Source organism: Myotis davidii, unplaced genomic scaffold, assembly GCF_000327345.1.
Source record: "Myotis davidii unplaced genomic scaffold, ASM32734v1 scaffold37, whole genome shotgun sequence".
NCBI classification, from domain to species: domain Eukaryota; kingdom Metazoa; phylum Chordata; class Mammalia; order Chiroptera; family Vespertilionidae; genus Myotis; species Myotis davidii.
This window is the reverse complement of record NW_006289395.1, coordinates 4,900,189-4,918,897: the sequence shown is the minus strand read 5'-3', so window position 1 is coordinate 4,918,897 and position 18,709 is coordinate 4,900,189. Positions and strand designations below refer to the sequence as shown.

The 18,709-nt window shown below is 44.2% G+C and overlaps 1 protein-coding gene across 1 annotated transcript in view; it reads right to left on the bottom strand.

Moving 5' to 3' along the window:
* MYOCD (myocardin) overlaps positions 1-6,242 on the bottom strand; it is a 41,656-nt gene extending 35,414 nt beyond the window's left edge. Inside the window, 3 exon segments of the mRNA XM_015562546.1 lie at positions 2,289-2,450; positions 4,708-4,783; positions 6,135-6,242. Coding sequence (XP_015418032.1) covers positions 2,289-2,450; positions 4,708-4,783; positions 6,135-6,242 — 346 coding nt within the window.
* Between the last annotated feature and the right edge of the window lie 12,467 nt (positions 6,243-18,709).

Genomic DNA, 18,709 nt, shown 5'->3' with positions numbered 1-18,709 from the left:
TTATAACATAAAATTTACCCAAAATTCATAATTTATAAATTTAAATATATAATATATAATTTCTAAATAAAACAAAAATTATATATAATTTATGTTATAAATATTCTGTACATAATTTTAACAATTATATTAATTATATAATATATTAATAAAAACAGAATGTTGCTTTTCAAGTAGCAACCAGTGCATCGAGGCAGAAAAAAATGTGATTGTCTACTAGACAATCTAAAGTAAACTGAGAAACTATTAAGAAAATCTTCAAATTTATAATATAAATATGCAAAATCAATAGGTTTCTCATATGTCAGAAATAATTGACTTTACTTAAAGAAAAATATTTAGGAAAATAAAAGAAGACTTGAATAAGTAGAGAGAGACTGTATTTTTGCTTCAGAATTAATATATTTTAAACATATGAATTCACCATAAATTAATCTATTAATTTACTGTAGTCCCAAATAAAATTCTAACAAGACTGAAGTTGGCATGTGATAAACTGATTGTAAATTGCACCCAGCATATACTTGTGAGAGTAGCCAAGAAAAATGAGAAAGATCAGACCAATGTAAAGAAACTTGTGAAGATAGATACTAAAGCAAATTGTAAAATATATCAATAAAACTGTGTAAAACTAAAGTTAGATCTTCCTCTTAAACCATGCACTTAAAATAATTTCATATGCACTAAGGATTGAAATATAAAAATAAAGTATATAAATGTTAGAAGACAATAACTATATTCTTGGGCTAAAATGTTTTCAATAAATACATTCAGGAACCATAAAGGAAAAGATTAATAAATCTAACTATATAGAAATGGAAAATTGCTATAGGTAAAATACACACACACACACACACACACACCCCAAGGACACACTGGTAGAGGATGTGCAATATCTATGACAGATGGGAGATTAGCATTTCCCGCTACTACACAAATAGCTTTTACATAGCAGTAAGGGAAGAAAATGCCTGGTAGAAAAAAAGAGGAGTAACCATGAATTGACAATGACACAAAATCACGTAGAAAAATATAATCTCACTTTTCTACTTAACATTTCCCCATGTCATTAAATATTGTTCAGAAATGTGACTTAAAGACTACACAACATTCCATTGTATGGATGTACCAATATTTATTTACCTATCTCGTCAGGCTTCTCTGTCCTTTCCACACCCACTACCAACAATACTATATAATAAAAGCCCAGCGAACCGATGGTGGAATGACCAGAATGACCAGTTGACCAGTCGCTATGACACACACTGATCACCTGGGGGCAGAGCTCAATACAGGAGCTTTTCCCGGTGGTCAGTGCACTACCACAGTGGGAGTGCCACTCAGCTGACTGGGATGAGCGTCGCTCCCAAAGCGGATTGATCCCACAGGCCATGCCTCCCACCAGTGCACGAATCCTGCACACTGGGCCTCTAGTAAGTTTAATAATAGGCTTTGTGTCTGATAAAATATATTTATACATACTTTTGACAAAGTGTGGAAACATTTAAATGTGTACTGTTTATTAAACATTTAATCCTTAGAGCTGTTTGTGGACATAATTGGAAGAAAGTAAATTTCTCTAACTTTTCATGGTAAATGCTCCTTTCTTCCTTCTAGTTTTCCCAAGTTTCACCCCAACACCTCTATGAATGGGTTCAGTATCCTCAGGCTGTTTGGGTCCATTTGCTCTAAATGGTTCAAAAAAATCTACAAAATGATTTTATACAATTTATGATAGGATTAATATTTGTGTCTCCTCCTTAAGTATTTGCACTTCAATTTTTTTTTGGCACATGTGAGGGTTGTCAAAGAGTTTTCACATGCTTCTATGACCTGAACTTTGCTCCAAGGGCCTAGGAGTGGGGCAGGAATTGTGGTCTTCATCTGAGAGCGGTGAGGTAATTTAGGGAAACCCCAACACACAACAGGCGTACTGGGCTTAGAATCCAGGCCTTCTCATTGGGGTCCAGTGCCCTTCCCACTCTACTGGTCCACTTCCTTCTACAAGAGGAGGCCAAAGATGGCCATGATGGAACCTTGTAGAGAAGATGACTACCACATTACATCATGTCAGGTTCTTAACCTACTCACCTAGAACAACATTCATCATCTATGTCTACCTGACCTTGGAAGGTGAGTGGATGGGAATTTGTTCCCCACTCTCAGCACCTCTGGTTATGGGGAACATTCTGGACAGCATCCCATGGCCCTCACCCCCGGGCCCAGCATGTCAGGGCCACGGCTCCCCCCGATCCTAGGGCACAGGGAAAGCATGCCCGTTCTACTACCTTTGATGGCCTCTTTCACAGTAGAATCCACAGGGAGTATGTTCTTCTCCACCAGCTCCAGCGGCCCCGGCCGGAGAGCAATTTTTTCGTTGAGATCATCTGCAAGTCGGGCTCTTTTCAGCTTCATCTGAGCAGCGGGAAGAGACCTCTCTGCCGTGGAGGCTAAGCGGGGGGGAAGGAAGGAAAAGGATCAGCTCTCCAATGCCATGTTATTTTTGATTTGTTGCACTTGTAACCAAACATTGTGTCATCTGGTGCTCTACCATCCCAATAATTTTTTAATGCAGTCATCATTATTTCGCATGGATTAGCAACAAAAACTAGGCACTTCCAAAGAAAGGCAAATAGTGAGTCAGGCAAACAGAAAAGTTAGAGAAACTTGCTTTGTAAGGATTTTTTTTTTTTTATAAAAAATGTGCAGTTTGGTGATTCTGTAAGCAAGTAGTACACGGGGTCTACATTGCTTGCTGACCCTAAGCTACAACCTTTGGATGCACATCCTGTGTGTATGCTGGTACAGGCTGAGCCTGCAGAAAATGTTACCTATTCTTTCTTTTAAATGTATATTTATTGATTTCAGAGAGGAAGGGATAGGGAGAGAGACATAGAAACATCAATGATGAGAGAGAATCATTGTTGGCTGCCTCCTGCATGCCCCAGACTGGGGATCAAGCCCAAAACTCAGGCATGTGCCCTGACTGGTAATTGAACCATGACCTCCTGGTTTATAGATCAACGCTCAACCACTGGACCATGCCAGCCAGGCCATGACCTATTCTTATAATGATATATTCTTAAGGCTTTTATACTTATCAGTGTGATGTTAATTTAAATGTCCAGGTCAGCTGTAAAAGAAAAAAGTTTCATTTAAAACAGTTATCTAATTAAACAGAGAGATCTTGACAATGGAATTTATCCAACAAGCAGTTTATGATTATTTGGAGGGTGAAAAAGGTCACTAACAGAGCCCTAAGCTACCCCATGTTCCTCTGTCAGTTAGGCCCTGACTTACTTCTGTGGACAAACTTGGAGGAGAATCTAGCCAGCCAGGTGTTGCTATAATGCTGAACTGTAAGCTAAGATTCCTTAAAACTTTACAACTTTACTCTCAACTTGGCACATTTAGAAGGTGAGATATTTACAGACAAGCCTCAAGCCCATTGTTCTGTTATTTCCATCCTACTAGGCCAGGCCATGTCTGATCTAGCAATCTTCACCCAGCAGAGATGTCTAATTGTGGCAGCAGGCCGGGCTTGTCAAAGCTCTACCTGCAAAGCCCTTGATGTGAGAGATAGAAACTCCCCACTTAGAATCTTAGATTAACAACTGGGTGTCATTTTTAATTATTTATATTTATTGTTAGGGCTATATTTCCCCACCACAGAATCTGACTGTAAATACAGCTCATGTATATGGTTTTTCTTCCCTGAATTGGATTACAAATGGGTTTTTTTGTTTGTTTGTTTTTCACTAAACATCATCATGTAGACCTTTTCTCCTTAAATCATTATCCTTTTAAAGCCTTCTTTGTGGTGGCTTCGAGGTATTTAATCATATGGCTGATGAGTAATTTATTCAGCCCCTCCTTCATTGTTATACAGTTCACCATTTGCCATGTCTCACTATCTGAAGTAATTCCACAGTGAACACCATTGTACATCAATTTCTGCATGTCTGATTATTTTTTCTGGATAAAATACAGGCATACACGTTTTATTGTGCTTTGCTTATTGCACTTCACAGATGTTGCATTTTTACAAATTGAAGAAAAGGCCTTCCACCACCAAAAGCTTACAACTCACTTACTTTATTGTGGTACTTGCTTGACTGTGGTGGTCTGGAACCCCACCTGAAATATCACTGAGATATACCTGCACTAGAAACTTCCTACTGGGCTAAAGGGTAGACACATTGTAAAGGAATTTGATGTAAGTATGTTAACATTCCCTATGTACTCAGAAGTAGCACAGCTAAGATTAGAACACAAGTGTGAGACCTTCCTAGCCATTATACGGCTTCCCCATTTGATTGTTTAAGTGGCCTAGAGCCGTGGTTGGCAAACTGCGGCTCGTGAGCCACATGCGGCTCTTTAGCCCCTTGAGTATGGCTCTTTCTAAGCTGTAGAGTACCCTAATTAAGTTAATAACAATGTACCTACCTATATTGTTTAACTTTTAAAAAATTTGGCTCTCAAAAGAAATTTCAGTCATTGTACTGTTGATATTTGGCTCTGTTGACTAATGAGTTTGCCGATCACTGGCCTAGAGTGACTAGGTGACTTCTCAAAAGGATCAGTTTCCAATGTCAGGGGACACTTTCCATGAAGTCTTAGCAACTGTGCAGAGACAAAGGGCTCTGGCAGAATGGCCCAGCCCTGAGCGGGCATCTGGTCTACCAGCGTGGCTTTGCGCAGCCTTACCCTGGAGTATGTGCATAGTAGCCGAGTGGGCGCGGTCGGGCCTGCTTCTGACCTTGCGCTGCAGGGCGTCTTCTGTCTGCAGGCACAAGCAGAACACACTGTCACCACCACACAGGGCCCCGCCGCCTGGTTCTAACTGCCAAAGAAACCTGAGCTTCCTCAAAGGGGAGAGCAGTCTTTCTATGACACATGGAGCATGCAAATAGCCCTGGTCTACGTTTTCACACAGAAACACTTACAAAAGTCTCTTTAATGGATTTCAGGATGAAAGATAAAGAGGTAAAAAGCTTGAGTCCCCGTCAGGGCTACACAGTGAAAGGCCAGGCAGGTACAAGTTAATAAATATGAATGAAGCTGCACTGCTTCTATTATAGTGAACCCTGCACTCTTCCACTGCCTTGGAAACCGACCACAACATTCATCAGGGTTAGAGTTGGCACCTAATCTGAGTCCATCACCGCGACAACAGATGCCCTCCTCCTGTTAGCCACCAGTTTCTCTCTGAGGCCCATCCTGAGTTGAAAGGACACTTAGGAACAGACTATTTGCTGAGCCCTTGGTGATGGGCTGTCTGTGGGGTGGTGCAGGCTGTGGCAGGGCCACACTGGGCCTTCGCTCTGACTTTTAGCTCTTGTTGTTAATCCCACTACATTGGATCTCCTATCTGGCCCCTGAGAGGCGTCTGGAGACAACTCGAGTTCTGATTTTAAATAAAAACAAAACCTGGTTCCTCTCCAGAGAGTGGGGACCACTGCCTGTCACGAGCGCCTTTGAGGGATCACAGCTCGGCTCCTTTCTCCACCCAGACCAGCGGCCAGGCTGAGGCTCAGAGACGCCAGGAGACACCTCCCGGCAGGTCTTCCCCTGCAGAGCGCTGGCGCTTGCTAAGTTGTACTTATATTATCCACAAGTTCAGGTGGCAGAGATGTGCTAGAAGGTGCAGAATACACACAAATTTCTCCCCCAAATGCCACAAAACCCAGAAACAGAAATAAACTCAGTGCCCTTTGCCTTAAGTAACTGCAAATAAGGTCTGTGTCCACAGCCCGACCTCACCACTGAGCTGCCTTAAAAACACCTGATTGTTGCTGAGACAGGGCTATAATGACAGGCACAGCCGCCGCGAACCAACTCTGACTCCTACTGTAAAGTCTCTGACTTCTGCTGCAGCCTTGCAGTGACCCCCACATCAGAAAGACTGGGGGCATTTTTTCAAGCTAAAAAGTAACAGTTTTAAAGCTGATGTAGCTGACCCCACTTCCAGTTTTCCGTTCATCACAGGAAGATTTCATATGGCATGCGGGCAGGGCGCTGGCAAACGGGCTGAGTTTCTTGGAGAAATTCTACCTGCTCTAGGCGAGGCCGAGCATTCAGAGACCCAGCCCTGGAGTCTAAGTTCAGGAAGAAGGCAGTTGGCAGGCAGTTACCTGGTCACTGTCCGAATGCTTTCTTTGCTCATGGAACACAGTTGGACCTCTCAGCGCTGAAACAGAAAGACGCAGACGTGAGCAGGGCGGCTCAGGGGCTCTGAACATTTCTCAGGGTTTGCTGGTGCGCTGGCCGAGCTGTGCACAGTACGGACGTGGGCTCCTTGACAGGCCACAAGCAATGGAGGAGGAAAGGCCTGGAGGACACAGCTTCCCTAAAGCCACAGGACACAGAGGAAGGTGGGATTTCGGCCTAAAACAGGAGGAGCAGCACAGGCAGAGGCGACAGGAAGAGACATGGTGGCGACAGGGCATTCGGGTTCCTGAGGAAGTACAGGGGTCTATGGGAAGTTGGGGACAGGAGTCATGCTCCGGTTTGAGGGGTAGGGGGAGGCTGGGGTAAGTAACACCCTCTTTGACTTTGTTCTGCCCTTGAGTGCAAAAGACTGGGTGGAAGCTGTGGTCTGTGGGAGGGGGCCCCATATCGTAAGAAGGGATGGGTACCTTGGATGTGGTGTGTGGCTCATTGGTCGGAACATGCAACTGAGAGTGTTGATTTGAGAAGAACGGAATCAGACTTTGAGGGCTGGAAGGGACCTTGGAGATAATGAAACACAACTCCAACCCTGACCAGAGTGGGGAAACTGAGGCCCACAGAAATTGGTTGACTTGCCCTGGGTCACACTGTTCGGGCTAGAAGCCTAGGCCCCCTGACAACCTGACTTCTTTCAAGGTGTGTGTCCAAGATACTAACAAGCTGTGGCACAGGCACGGGTCAGTCACTGCACACAGCTGCTCTTGACGACCTGACGGGACGCCAGCCTCCATCTCTCCGCCTTGCCCTGGTTTTCCTACGATCTCACAGCTCCCCCTCCTGACCATTTACCCAGGCCTCTTGACTCAGCACAGAAGTAGACCATCATTCAACAGAATTCTCCATTTTTTTAAATTAGTTTTTCTGATCCCCCGGAACAATCTCCACTGAGTATCTTTGTGTGTAAGTCTGAACAAGTGGACCCACAGTTCTAATATTCCTCCCACAGGTGTCCACCATTAAGCTGCAGGCAATGAAATATTCTCCCAAATTTTGGCCAGAAAAAACTTGGAAGATCATACTAAATTTGAGCAATTTTCAAAAGGGTGTGCTGGACAGTAAGCCATCTCCTTTGGAGTCCTGGTGGCTGGTAGATTGTGTTACCCTCTATCGAGGACACTGCTTGGAAGGTACTAAGCACACGCTCTCTAAACCCTGCTGTCTCACTCCAGCATTGACAATGTTATCCAAAGGAACATGCAGAATAGTCCCAGCTGTTTGCCTTGTGCCAAGTGTACTGGACTAGCCCCTTCTTATACTTTGAGCAGATTAAGAGGCTTCCCTTCTTATAGAAAAAAATTAAATATGTTGCTTGAATATGACTATTGCTCTAACACCAGTCTCTCTTGGCTGCTTTCACTCTTCCAATGGGCTTCTTCGCAAAACCTGCCATTTCAAATGCCCCTGCCCCTTCCCTCCTTTTGTCCTCAATCAGTGGCTCTGAGACATCAGCTGGAGAAATGCGTGGTTCAACTGCGATGATCATGAGGTTTCTCCTATTTGGGTCTAGTTGCCATCCTTAGTAAGGAGGCTCGCCTTTTCCTGCATTTGATCACAGCTGCGATTCGTATTGATGGAGTTCTGAAAGCAACTCCCGTTTCCGTAGGCAACCAGATCCTACACATCTGCTTGGAGTCCAGTGGGCCCTGGTGGATCTCACAGTCTGAACTGATAGGTCTTCACCTGCATCCTACACGCTGGTGTTCACCGAAGTAGGTGCTATGGACTGCTATGGTTTAGTCACTTCTGACCCAGAGGAGGAATCGATCTCAGTGTGGCCTGGTTAAGTGGCTGAAAAGAACAGCACCTCCTTTTCCTTAAGAAGCACCCCTAAGGGAACACTATGACTGCATCTTGAGATATCGCTTACATGCAAACTCAATTGGTTGTAATTGGGCTTAAGACTTAGGAGAAATTTATCTGGTTCTCTTGTCCCTGAAGCTCTTCACTTTCTAAGGGAGTTTATTCATTGTTCTAAGAAACATTGCATTTCCTGTATCTTAGCTTGTCAAGCTATAATTCATCACTTCTTGGTGTTAACAGCTCTCCCGTGAAATGATTCATACAGCCCAGATCCATTGCCAGGGCACAAAAGTCTTCTGGAACCTTCTAACACAAGGTGGGAGAAGCTAAGTCCATTCAGCAAGGACTCAGGAGGAAGTCAAAGGGGTCGACACACTGCATTTTACAACATGCTCTTCTCCTCAGGGCTCAAGGCAAGCTCCATGATGCAGGTCGCACTGTGGACAGCCACCCTGCCATGGCCCTGCCGCAGACACTGGCCTATTCTGGGCTCCGGAGAATGTGGGTTTAACCTCCTCCCCTGAGGGCCAGCAGAGGCCACAATGCAACCCCCACCCCAAGTTCAGTTTTTGGAAAACACATAGAGGACTCTGCTGCTGCCAACCCTGGGAGTGTCAACCAGCAACATTTTGTATCTAAGGGACATTGGCATTTCAGATCGACAAGGAATTTTAATTTCTAAATTAAAAAAAGAAATCAAATTAAAATTCTTTGTAAATTCACTCATGCACTCATCACATTCTCCCCTAGAGGAAGATAATCGTTTCTCACAAGAGAATTCACATTCTCACCTCAGAGTTGGTTACAACTAGCTGGGTCAGCTGTGAGCATAAACCCTGTTCTCTCAGGAAAGATCCCAGGCCTCCTGGAGCCCTGCTCTGCACTCTAACCTCATATCTTCATCGGGGGCCCGGTAAAAGCAGAAAATAGATCTTGGGGAACTTTAATCCATTGAGGAGAGGGGCCAGCACAGGGGAGGGGACTGGTGTTGGTGGCAGCTCTGACAGCTGTGCCTGAAGCAGGACCTGCCTTCTCTCACCAGCTGCTCACTCCCCGGCTACGGGGGAGAGAACACAGCTCCTTGCGTATTTCTGATAAAGATCAAGAGGCAGAATCAAAGAGCCAAAGACCTGGGGCAGCAACTGGAACTCCAAGTGGTTCTCAAAGTGTGGCCCCCGGGCCAGCATCTTCAGCATCACCTGGAAACTTGCCAAGAATGCCAATCCTTGGCCCCACCCAAGACCTCAGGACCCCAAACTCCAGAGGTGTGGGAGCAGGGGGCTGTGTTTTAACAAGCCCTGTGGGTGACTCCGATGCACACATTTGAGAACGGCTGCTATGGAGTTTATAAGGCAGTGGGTCTTGATCTAGGGTCCCTGGGAGTTCAGAAGGGAGTGATGGTTTCTCTGGGTGATGGTCAATATTTCAGAAAGCTGAAGGAGAAGGGTGTGTTGCCCAGAGGAAAAGCCTGCCCAAGCAAATGGAACTATCACTTTTCACTGCTGCTGCCTAGACTCACAGCAACTTGGTTCAGTAATGGGTGTCCTCATGGAAATCATTGGTTGGTAAGTTTATGTGACAGTAATTAATCAAAGACAGACATAGGGTTAATCATTCATGTATGTAGAGTTCTTTGGGAGGAAGATGGAATGAATTCAAACATTTGATCTATGGCAGGGATAGGTTTGCTTAAAGAAGTTTTGGATGACTAAATTATGGGGAACCATCAATTTAGGCTCTATCTGGGCTTTGCATCTATTTTTGGTGTGGCTTTGAACAAGTTTATGGTCTTCCTGTGTTCTCAGTTTCCCATTTATAAAATGGGTTTAGTAATGCTCTCTTTGCCTCACTCTTAAAGACAAATTGGGTCATGAGTATTTTTATTCCAAGTAGCTGTGTGTTATCACTATGCCATGCAGAAATGATAACACTTTGGAAATTATAGGCTCTTTAGGTTGGCAATATTGTCAATCCAGTCTCCAAATGAGAGTCTCAGGGGTCTTCCCAATGTAGCTTTGCTATACTTAAGACCTGGCTTGAGCACCTGGACAAGTTGATGGAGCATAGGTGGAAATTTTGGAATTTGTCAGGAGAAGGGTACAAAGACAAATTCAAAGTATGCCAGGAACTACTGGTTTACTTATTTCTAAGGATCAAGAAACCAGAAAATTGAAGGAAAAGGGGGGTGGGGGGCAGAAGGGATTTAGGATTGTTCACCCAAATGGGGTGGCCACGAAAATCCAGGGTGCCTTTTCCTATCTCTGCATTTGAGATGTGAGAAAGAAGGGAAGAGGCAGACAGACTGAAACCCTTGTGCCGTGTTCTGCTCAAACAGCCAACAGTGTGTGGTAGGTGCCGTGGGGATAAGCCAAGTCAAATGGATGCACTGAGAAAAGGAGGAAAGGCTTTGCCCACTCAACGTCTCAGAACTATCAGGAAGCTGCATGTGGTGCGGGCACAGGGACTGCCCAGTCATCCTTCTTGCTATGCAGGAGGAGTATCACAGAACTCAGGGATTTACCAAGGCTTTGCAGTAAGTATGTGGCTGCGGTGGCTTGGATTAGTCTGCAAAACAAATAAAGGCAGCACCATTCATAGACAGCTCATCGCATCTTTAAATTCATTTACATTGACCAGATCACGGAGCCAAGCTGCCCAGGCATCGCGCCCTGAGCAGCGGCGGCTTGCTCGGAGTCTCCGTGGAGAGTCACAGCCGCTCTGGGCCCCAGCCCTCCACCATCCATCTCAGTTCTCTCATCTCGTTCTCTGTGTTCCAGGACAGTCAACTAAATGTTCTCTCCTCTCTCCCCGGGGTTCATAGAGATTAGCTCCACTTTTATCGCAGCGGGAAAGAGAAAGAGAAAGTAATTGATTTCCTTCAATCCTCCCAGATACCCACTCCCACGCAGTGATGTAATGTTGTCCAATATTGTTAATGGGGACAATTAAATAGGGGTGCTTTGGGGCCCCTTCTAGATTGTAAGCACTTAGAAACACATGTCGGACTCTTCTGGGCTCCACAGGGCCTTCCTCACAGCAGATAGTCAAAATATTTACGGACTTGCTCTTGATCCTTGAGAGCACCTAATCCATATAGCTGATCACCCTTCTGCACCAAGGCTTCGGAAATGGTTGGAATAAAATTGTGTCATCTAAGATTCTACCCAGGACAGCAATGCTCAAGAAAAAAATAACTTGTAGCTAAGACAATGTGCAGGAGAGATGATGCACAGGCCCATAGGTCTACAAGGGAAGGAGGTGGGCTCTGTCCTACAGTCAAGAGGTAGAGAACCTTGATGTCCTCTTGCAGCCCTGGGCCCGAACGGGAGGGGCAGTGGAGCCATCCCCTGTGAGTTCTAGTTGATAGACAAAGTCAGCAACTTGCAATCTCCATCTCGAGATGCAAAGATAAGATTTTGGAGATACATCCAAACAATAAATTCTTAAATATTTCTAAGTTAACTTCAAGAAGATTATTTCACCAAGATGTTATGACTATTCTGCAAGTGTGAATTCCACAACTGAATATTTAATGTAAAAGCAATCTTAGGATCTGGCTTAGGTCCATGCTCCCGGCCTGAGATCCCTTTTCCTACTGTTTAAAGTTATTCTAGGGGCTCAGGGCTGGCCTCACAACCCTGCCCTGCTTCACTGAAACTCAAGGAACAATGCCTTCAAATCCATTCAAAGCACCTGAAAGGGAAAACCCTAACCCTATAATGCCCACAAGTAAGAAATACGTAAATGCTTAATGAAGTGATTAAGGGGGATCATACAAGAGGATTTGTTTCTAATTGATGTGGACTCTTTGTACTCATAGGCAAACTCAAACCCTGCAAGATGCATGGCCAAGGACAAAGGAAAAATAAATTAAATCCATTTGGACTAGTCTCACTAGTCAACTGAAAATTACACAAGGTTTGGTTCATTGGAGCCAGTAGGGGAGAAGCCTTATAATTTAACCGTCAGTTTGGCATGGAGTTGAAGTGAGACCTGCTATAGCTAAGGCAGTGGAATTTTTCACTCTGTCTTGGTCATGGGGAGGGATAAATGATGGTGTAGACACTGGAGCCATTTCAAAAACCACCAGTTTGTCCTTGTCATATATATAGTCTCCCCTCCCCACCAAAATTTATACACACACTGTGAATAATTATAAAGGCAGTGTTTATTAAAATACATTTCATTTTCAAAATTGAGCTACCAGCTGTTAAAGTGTGTATACATTTTGGGGATATATAGTATATATATATGCAACTGCTTTATAGTAGACACTTAAATGCTCTAAAAGCTCAAGTGATTCCTTTTGAATAGTTGAAAACAAATCCCCGTGTAGGGGTCAGAAGACACAGGTTCTGGCCTCAGTTCTGCCACAATACACCATATGAGGGGTGCTTTCTTCCACTGGATAAGCCCTTGAGATGTAACCTAATGTCAAACTCAAGACTCATTCTGCCAAAGGGTAGCAGGCGTTTCTGTAGAGCAGCTAAAAGCAGTAGTGCCATATAATAACAACATAGAATGATTAATTCATTTGGCCATCAGCTTTCCACTTAGGCAATCCGTGATGTTTTAAAATTGGGGGAAGATTGCAAATATTTAAACCTTTACTGATAAAGTAAAATTTTTATTAATAATTTTATTGTGCTTGCACTTCAATTCTCACAATTCAAGTTTGCAGAAATTAGAACCACTCTGGGACCAGGCTTTGGGACATTTGAAAAATTTCTTAGGCCCCCTCAACCTCAGTTTTATGAACGTTAAAGACAATGGGATGTGGACTAGGTCAGGGGTTTTAAACTGTTCTGAAGAGGACCAGCTCTCTGGGGAGGATGACCAGGGCGTCTAGAAGGGAAGGGGATGGCCGAGTATATGGGGCAGAGGTCCCTACGCTGTTTCAGCCAGCACATACATACACAATTAAAAAAATTGAAGATCATAGAAACAGATAATCTCTAGGGATTATCAGCTTTTCTTCCCTCCATTCTCCCCCTTTCCTCCCACCTTTACCTTTTTGTTCTGTTTCAAAAATTCAAAGAAAATAACGAAGAAATAAACACCCTCTTGTGAGCGTAAGGAGTTCCACCTTGAACTATACCATGGGTATTTCTCCTCACTCTCTCCTAACATCTTGAGTTTCCCGGAGGACTGTCTTGCTCCCTGGTGTGCCCTGTGTGCCTGGCACAGCATCCTGCATCGACTCGTTAGAAATGTGTTGAATTCGATTAGATTGAAAAGCCCCTGGGACTGTGGGTCCTCTTTCCTTCACCCCACGGGTGGCTCACACACCTGCCCTCAGGTGCCTGAGTAAGCACACTGCATTAGGTGGCAGTTTAATCTCCAGGCGGGCAGAAGAGGCGGGCCCTCTCCTCCCTCCCCCAATCTCTGGGCAGGTGAAGACCCCTCCTGCCTGGGGTAGCTTTCTGAGAAGACACAAGTGCTGACGGTTTCTCCGGGCTGGGCCTGCAGTGTGCGCCTGCTGGGGTGTGGACATTGTCCATGGAGAATCCACACCTTTGGAAAGCGGGGTGGAGAGGAGGTGGCTGAAGACTAAGGAAAACGATGGTGTTGCATTAACCTTCCTCATTTTGCTGAATTAAAAAGAAAACCATTTCCTTACTTATAGGACACATTCCAGTAATGATCTTAACGATGCGGTGGACTATGGGCGCAACATTTCTGTCACACAGCATTTCGTAAATTTGTACACTATCTGACTCTGGACATCCTGGAGGACAAAATGCTCTATCCATCCCCATTGGACCCTACTACAGTAATGACATTTGATCTTCCCAATTTATATAGAGGCAGTATTTAAAAATGTAATATAGATGCCGAACCGGTTTGGCTCAGTGGATAGAGCATCAGCCTGCGGACTGAAGGGTCCCAGGTTAGATTCCGGTCAAGGGCATGTACCTTGGTTGCGGGCACATCCCTAGTAGGGGGCGTGCAGCTGATCGATCTCTCTCATTGATGTTTCTAACTATCCCTCTCCCTTCTTCTCTATAAAAAATCAATAAAATATTTTTAAAAAAGAAAAACAAATTTTAAAAAAATGTAATATAGGGCTTTTACTGATTCCCAGATATTTAATCCTATTAACCTAAAAAAAAAAAAAAAAGAGAGTTTGTTCTCATCCAAATGTGAGCTGTGAGACCCTGGCTCAGGGTTCAGCACATGGGTGGATCTGCCAATCACTGTGGACAGCTGGAGCTGACCAATGGTGCGGGGTCCCTCCACTCCAGTGAGGGGAAGATTATTTCAACATGATTCAAATCGGTGGCTCCTCTTGGATTCAAGGGCCCCTGCTATATGTAGCCTGTGGTCCGCTGAAAGGATCCTGGGGGACCTACACTTGTTTACAGTCATAGGGAATAATTCTTTGAGATAATGTGAAACAAATGAGCTTCTATACATTAGAGGCAGGATTCCTGGAAAGACAGGCCTAGTCAGCTGTGAGTGACGCTGAATTCGATGGCTCTGACCTGAAGTCCACAGGCCTTCGGTCTCTCCTGTCCTGAGCAGACCCACAGGCGGTCTGGCCGACGCACAGGCCACACTCAGATTTGCTCCTTTAGTTTCTCATCACAATTGTTCATGTTGTTTAAGCAGCTTTTAAATGGCAGGCCGAGCTGTTTCTTTTGTGTTCAGAAAACTTCTAAAAATCTTGTTCTACTATAAGCTCACCTGCTGTTTACTGTTGGTGGGGTTTAGCCATCAACAAAGAGCTACGTTTGAAACACAAAGGAAAAGGCCTGGGAAACTCTTAGTTCTGTTTTGGCTCTGAATCACAGAAATATACTTGAACGTTGCAGACCTTCAATCATAGGGCTCTGGTACTACAGACTGCCAGCCACTTCATTCAGGACAAACTTCCACGCTTTTCAACTCAACTCTGAAGTACTAGTCATGCCGGGGCCTGGGTTTCTGCAAGAGTCGTTATAAATCTTAATTTTTAAATTCGTTGGGGCAGGAAGTTAGAAACTATGGCCTAAAGAAGCTTAAACTGTGATTTCCTTCATCCAGGGCACCCTTTCTGCCATTTCTATAGAAAACCAAAATTGGCTCTAATTGCAACATTGGTAGAAAATTTCAACTACGTTTTCTAAGAGATGAAAATCCTTTTTCTTTGACCTAAATCATGGCCAACAATCTAATATTATACTACTTATGCTAGACTGGTATGGCTACTCAGTAATTCAGAAAGAAAGCTCTTGACAATATTCAATTAATTGTGGATAAAAGTATCCCAAACAGACGTGAACCCGAAGAGGTGAGAAAAAGATGATGTAATTAATGCTTCTGGGAGAATAGTGATCATACCCCCTTTTAAAAGTAAGAAAAGGGTGAGGGATGCCCTTAGTGAATTGTGTTTACCCTAAAACCAAAACTACCACCATAACATTTTAGGGAACCACCCACCTTGTGGGTGAGTAGCATTTGGGGCAAAGCATCCAAAGTCTGGATTTCTGATGATTCAGATTCTACAAAGATCCATGGGCTTAGGCTACATGTCTCTGAGGTGCTCCCACATCCCGTGGTCCCCTGGTAGTAAGTACATCAGTAACCCGGAGACGCAGCTACTCACGTGGTATGAAGCCCTGGCTAGCCAGTTGCTCCTGGGCCCTTCTCTGCTGAAGTCGTAACTGCAAAACTTAGAAAAGAAGCGTTAGTGTGTGAGTTGGGTCAATAATCACTTGTATGTACATCATAGCTCTCCTGTCTTGCATAGCTCTTCTCTCTGTTTCTAGAACAGTTGTGGAAGTGTGTAAAGCACATCAGAGAGAAGGGCAAGAGCCGCTGAGAGGGCTGCAGGGCCTTCCCATAAGATGGTAACCACTTCGGGTAAGAACACTCATCTCCTCTCTGAAGTGAGTGCTATTTTTACGGCACCATGTGCCCTCTGTCCCTACTGTGCCACATGGAAGACAAATACCATCAAATTTCTCTGGGAATTTTCCTGTAATTTCAAGAGGAGGGGACAGTAAAGAAAGCATAGGCTTTGGAGTCTCACGTGGGTTAAATTCCACCTCTGCCCTTGCACAGGTAGGAACTCTGGGTAAGACCTCCCTGACTTTGCTTCCCCACTGTCAAGTGAAAACAATGCCTACCTGTGGTGTTGCTATAAAGTTTGAAAAAACAATGTATGCAGGTTGCTTGGCAGAGTTCTTGAAGAAGAACTAATATCGATAAATGGGAGTGTTATGAGACTCAAATCCATTTGTGAATTCAGAGAAGGGCCCTTGGTGTCATGCTTTGCTTAGAGAGAATAAAACATTGTAAATTGTCCAAACACTATTTTATAAAACTTTACGTTACTATCCATAGCACAAATAGATTATATATCATATACCTACGTACATATAAGTAGCATATGTAGAATAAGTGTATTGTTTGAGATTTTCCTCTTTCCCCTCACCCCTCTACCCCAAACACATTCCATCTTTCAGCATTTATCCTCTCCCCTATGGGAATTCCATTTCCTCAGGGAGATTCTGAGTTTGCCATCTTAATTCCTGGGTGTAAGCTGTTCAGAGTAGAAAGGATAGAAAGAGCAGAACATTTGCCTACACTGTAAAAGAAGGGGATTCCTCAGTGGATCAAAACTGTAAGGGATATGGGACTAGACAACTATATCCCGAGACATACACAGGTGAGTAATTGAAAGCTGTGCCAAGAAACCTTTTTGCCCAGAAGCAGGAGGGGGTCTAAGGCTCAGTCTAACAGGCCTGTTAGTCGGGGTACCAAAGCAAGAGGCCAACCTCTACTGTGCTTTCCCCACCTGGGACCATCTGCAGGTGGGAGCAGCACATATGGCCTCTTGGGCACCACAGGAGTCAGCTCTCAGATTGTTGGCAGTAACCAAGAGGGTTTAGGATCCTTCCTTGTCATCCTGCGCTTCTCTCCCAACCCCTGATATCAGATCCCAGCACAGTGTCAGCAACACGTCTTTCCCCTGCAGGCGGGGCTCACCTGTGCATCACACAGTCTAACAGGTATCCACAAGGCACATTGCGAGGGTACCATTCAGAATTACTTCACCTGGGAGGAATGTCAGCACCATGAAAGGCTCCAAGCTTGAAGATTACAGTGTAAACAAATGCAACAGGTCTTTCTCAGAGACAGCAAGGGAGAATTCACTAACTAAAAAGAAACCAAACCACTTCACACACATTACAACGGATACTACATCGAAAAAAGATCAAAGTAAAACTTAGTTCACTAAAATAAACAAAGTCAAACGAATGGCTGAATATCAGGATTAATACAGTTAAAAACGAATTAGTAAGTCAGTATATTGAACTAAACTGTTCTCTTAGAATGCAACACAGAGGAATAAAGGGACAGAGAGTAAAAGCAATACCTACTCAATGTGAAACATTGCAAAATACAGAGAAGCGCCCAGGAAAAAAATGCTTATTGCTGAACTAGAGAGAACTATTATTAACCTGGGATTTGTGTACTTGAGGCCCTTTTCTCTCTATGTTTCTATGGAATCATATAAGTTTTCCTTCATTACTGCTTCCACTAGTAGGGATATATCACAGACGGATTCCCATGTGATTCAATACCTTTAAAAACATACTATTTTGGTGGCTTCCTAGTATTTTATTTTATTTTTTGGTTATTTTACAATTATTAAACCAAATGCCCATTATTGGACATTTAGTTTGTTTCCAATATTTTACCATGAAAAACAGCAGTGGACGTTCTTTGTGGTTAATTCTGGCCCAGTCCTCAACATTACCAACGGATGCCTTCCTCCAAGTGGAATTGTCACACCTGAAGTGTCAGATTGAAGGCCTGTGGTCAGAAGGCAAACAGTTCCCTTCAAGGTTGTTCTGATTCTCTCCTCACTGTGAAGTGGCCGGCTGCCCACTGCCTTTGGCCTTGCTGCTCTCATAGCCTGAAGGCTTCTGCACTGCTCTCCACTGGTGGCTCGGCTGCTAGTGCAGTGCTGCATGCCTAAGGGAGGGGCCAGTGCAGTGCTGCATGCCTAAGGGAGGGGCCAGAGCACAGTGCTGCACGCCTAAGGGAGGGGCCAGAGTGCAGTGACCATTTGTGTCCCCAAACCCTGTTGGCAAACCTTCACTGACCCACTGTGGCTAAAAATAACTGAGCAGAGGGTTGCTTTTTTGGCCCAGGCCTTCCTCCCACCCAGTTCTAACCACCTACAAATCACAGGTGTTCCTGGAGCTTTCGCTTCACTTCCCTTGAGGCCATCTGGTCATCCCTGGGCAGGGAAGGAAAGTGAGTGCTCGGTGCCTTTTCCATGTCATCCCAATATGTTCCTTCATGGACCTGACATTTGGGTGTCAATCTTTGTTAGCTTCTAGAACCAAAACTTTTTTTTTTCTAATCTATCTTTGCATTCTTTTGTCAGAGTTTTAAGTCATATGTTTGCGCTCGAGTTGCCTCTTTCCTCAGGATTCTGATTTTCTCACTGGCCTGGCTACCCTTACTCAGTACTACATTAGCTCAGTTATTCTAGATTTGTGATAGATTTTCATGTCTGGTAGACAGAATCTCATATTAGCCTTTTCTGTAGATGCTTCTTGGTTTTTTAAAAAATATATATTTTTATTGATTTCAGAGAGGAAGTCAGAGGGAGAGAAAGAAACATCAACGATGAGAGATAATCATTGATCGGCTGCCTCCTGGATGCCCCCTCCTGGGG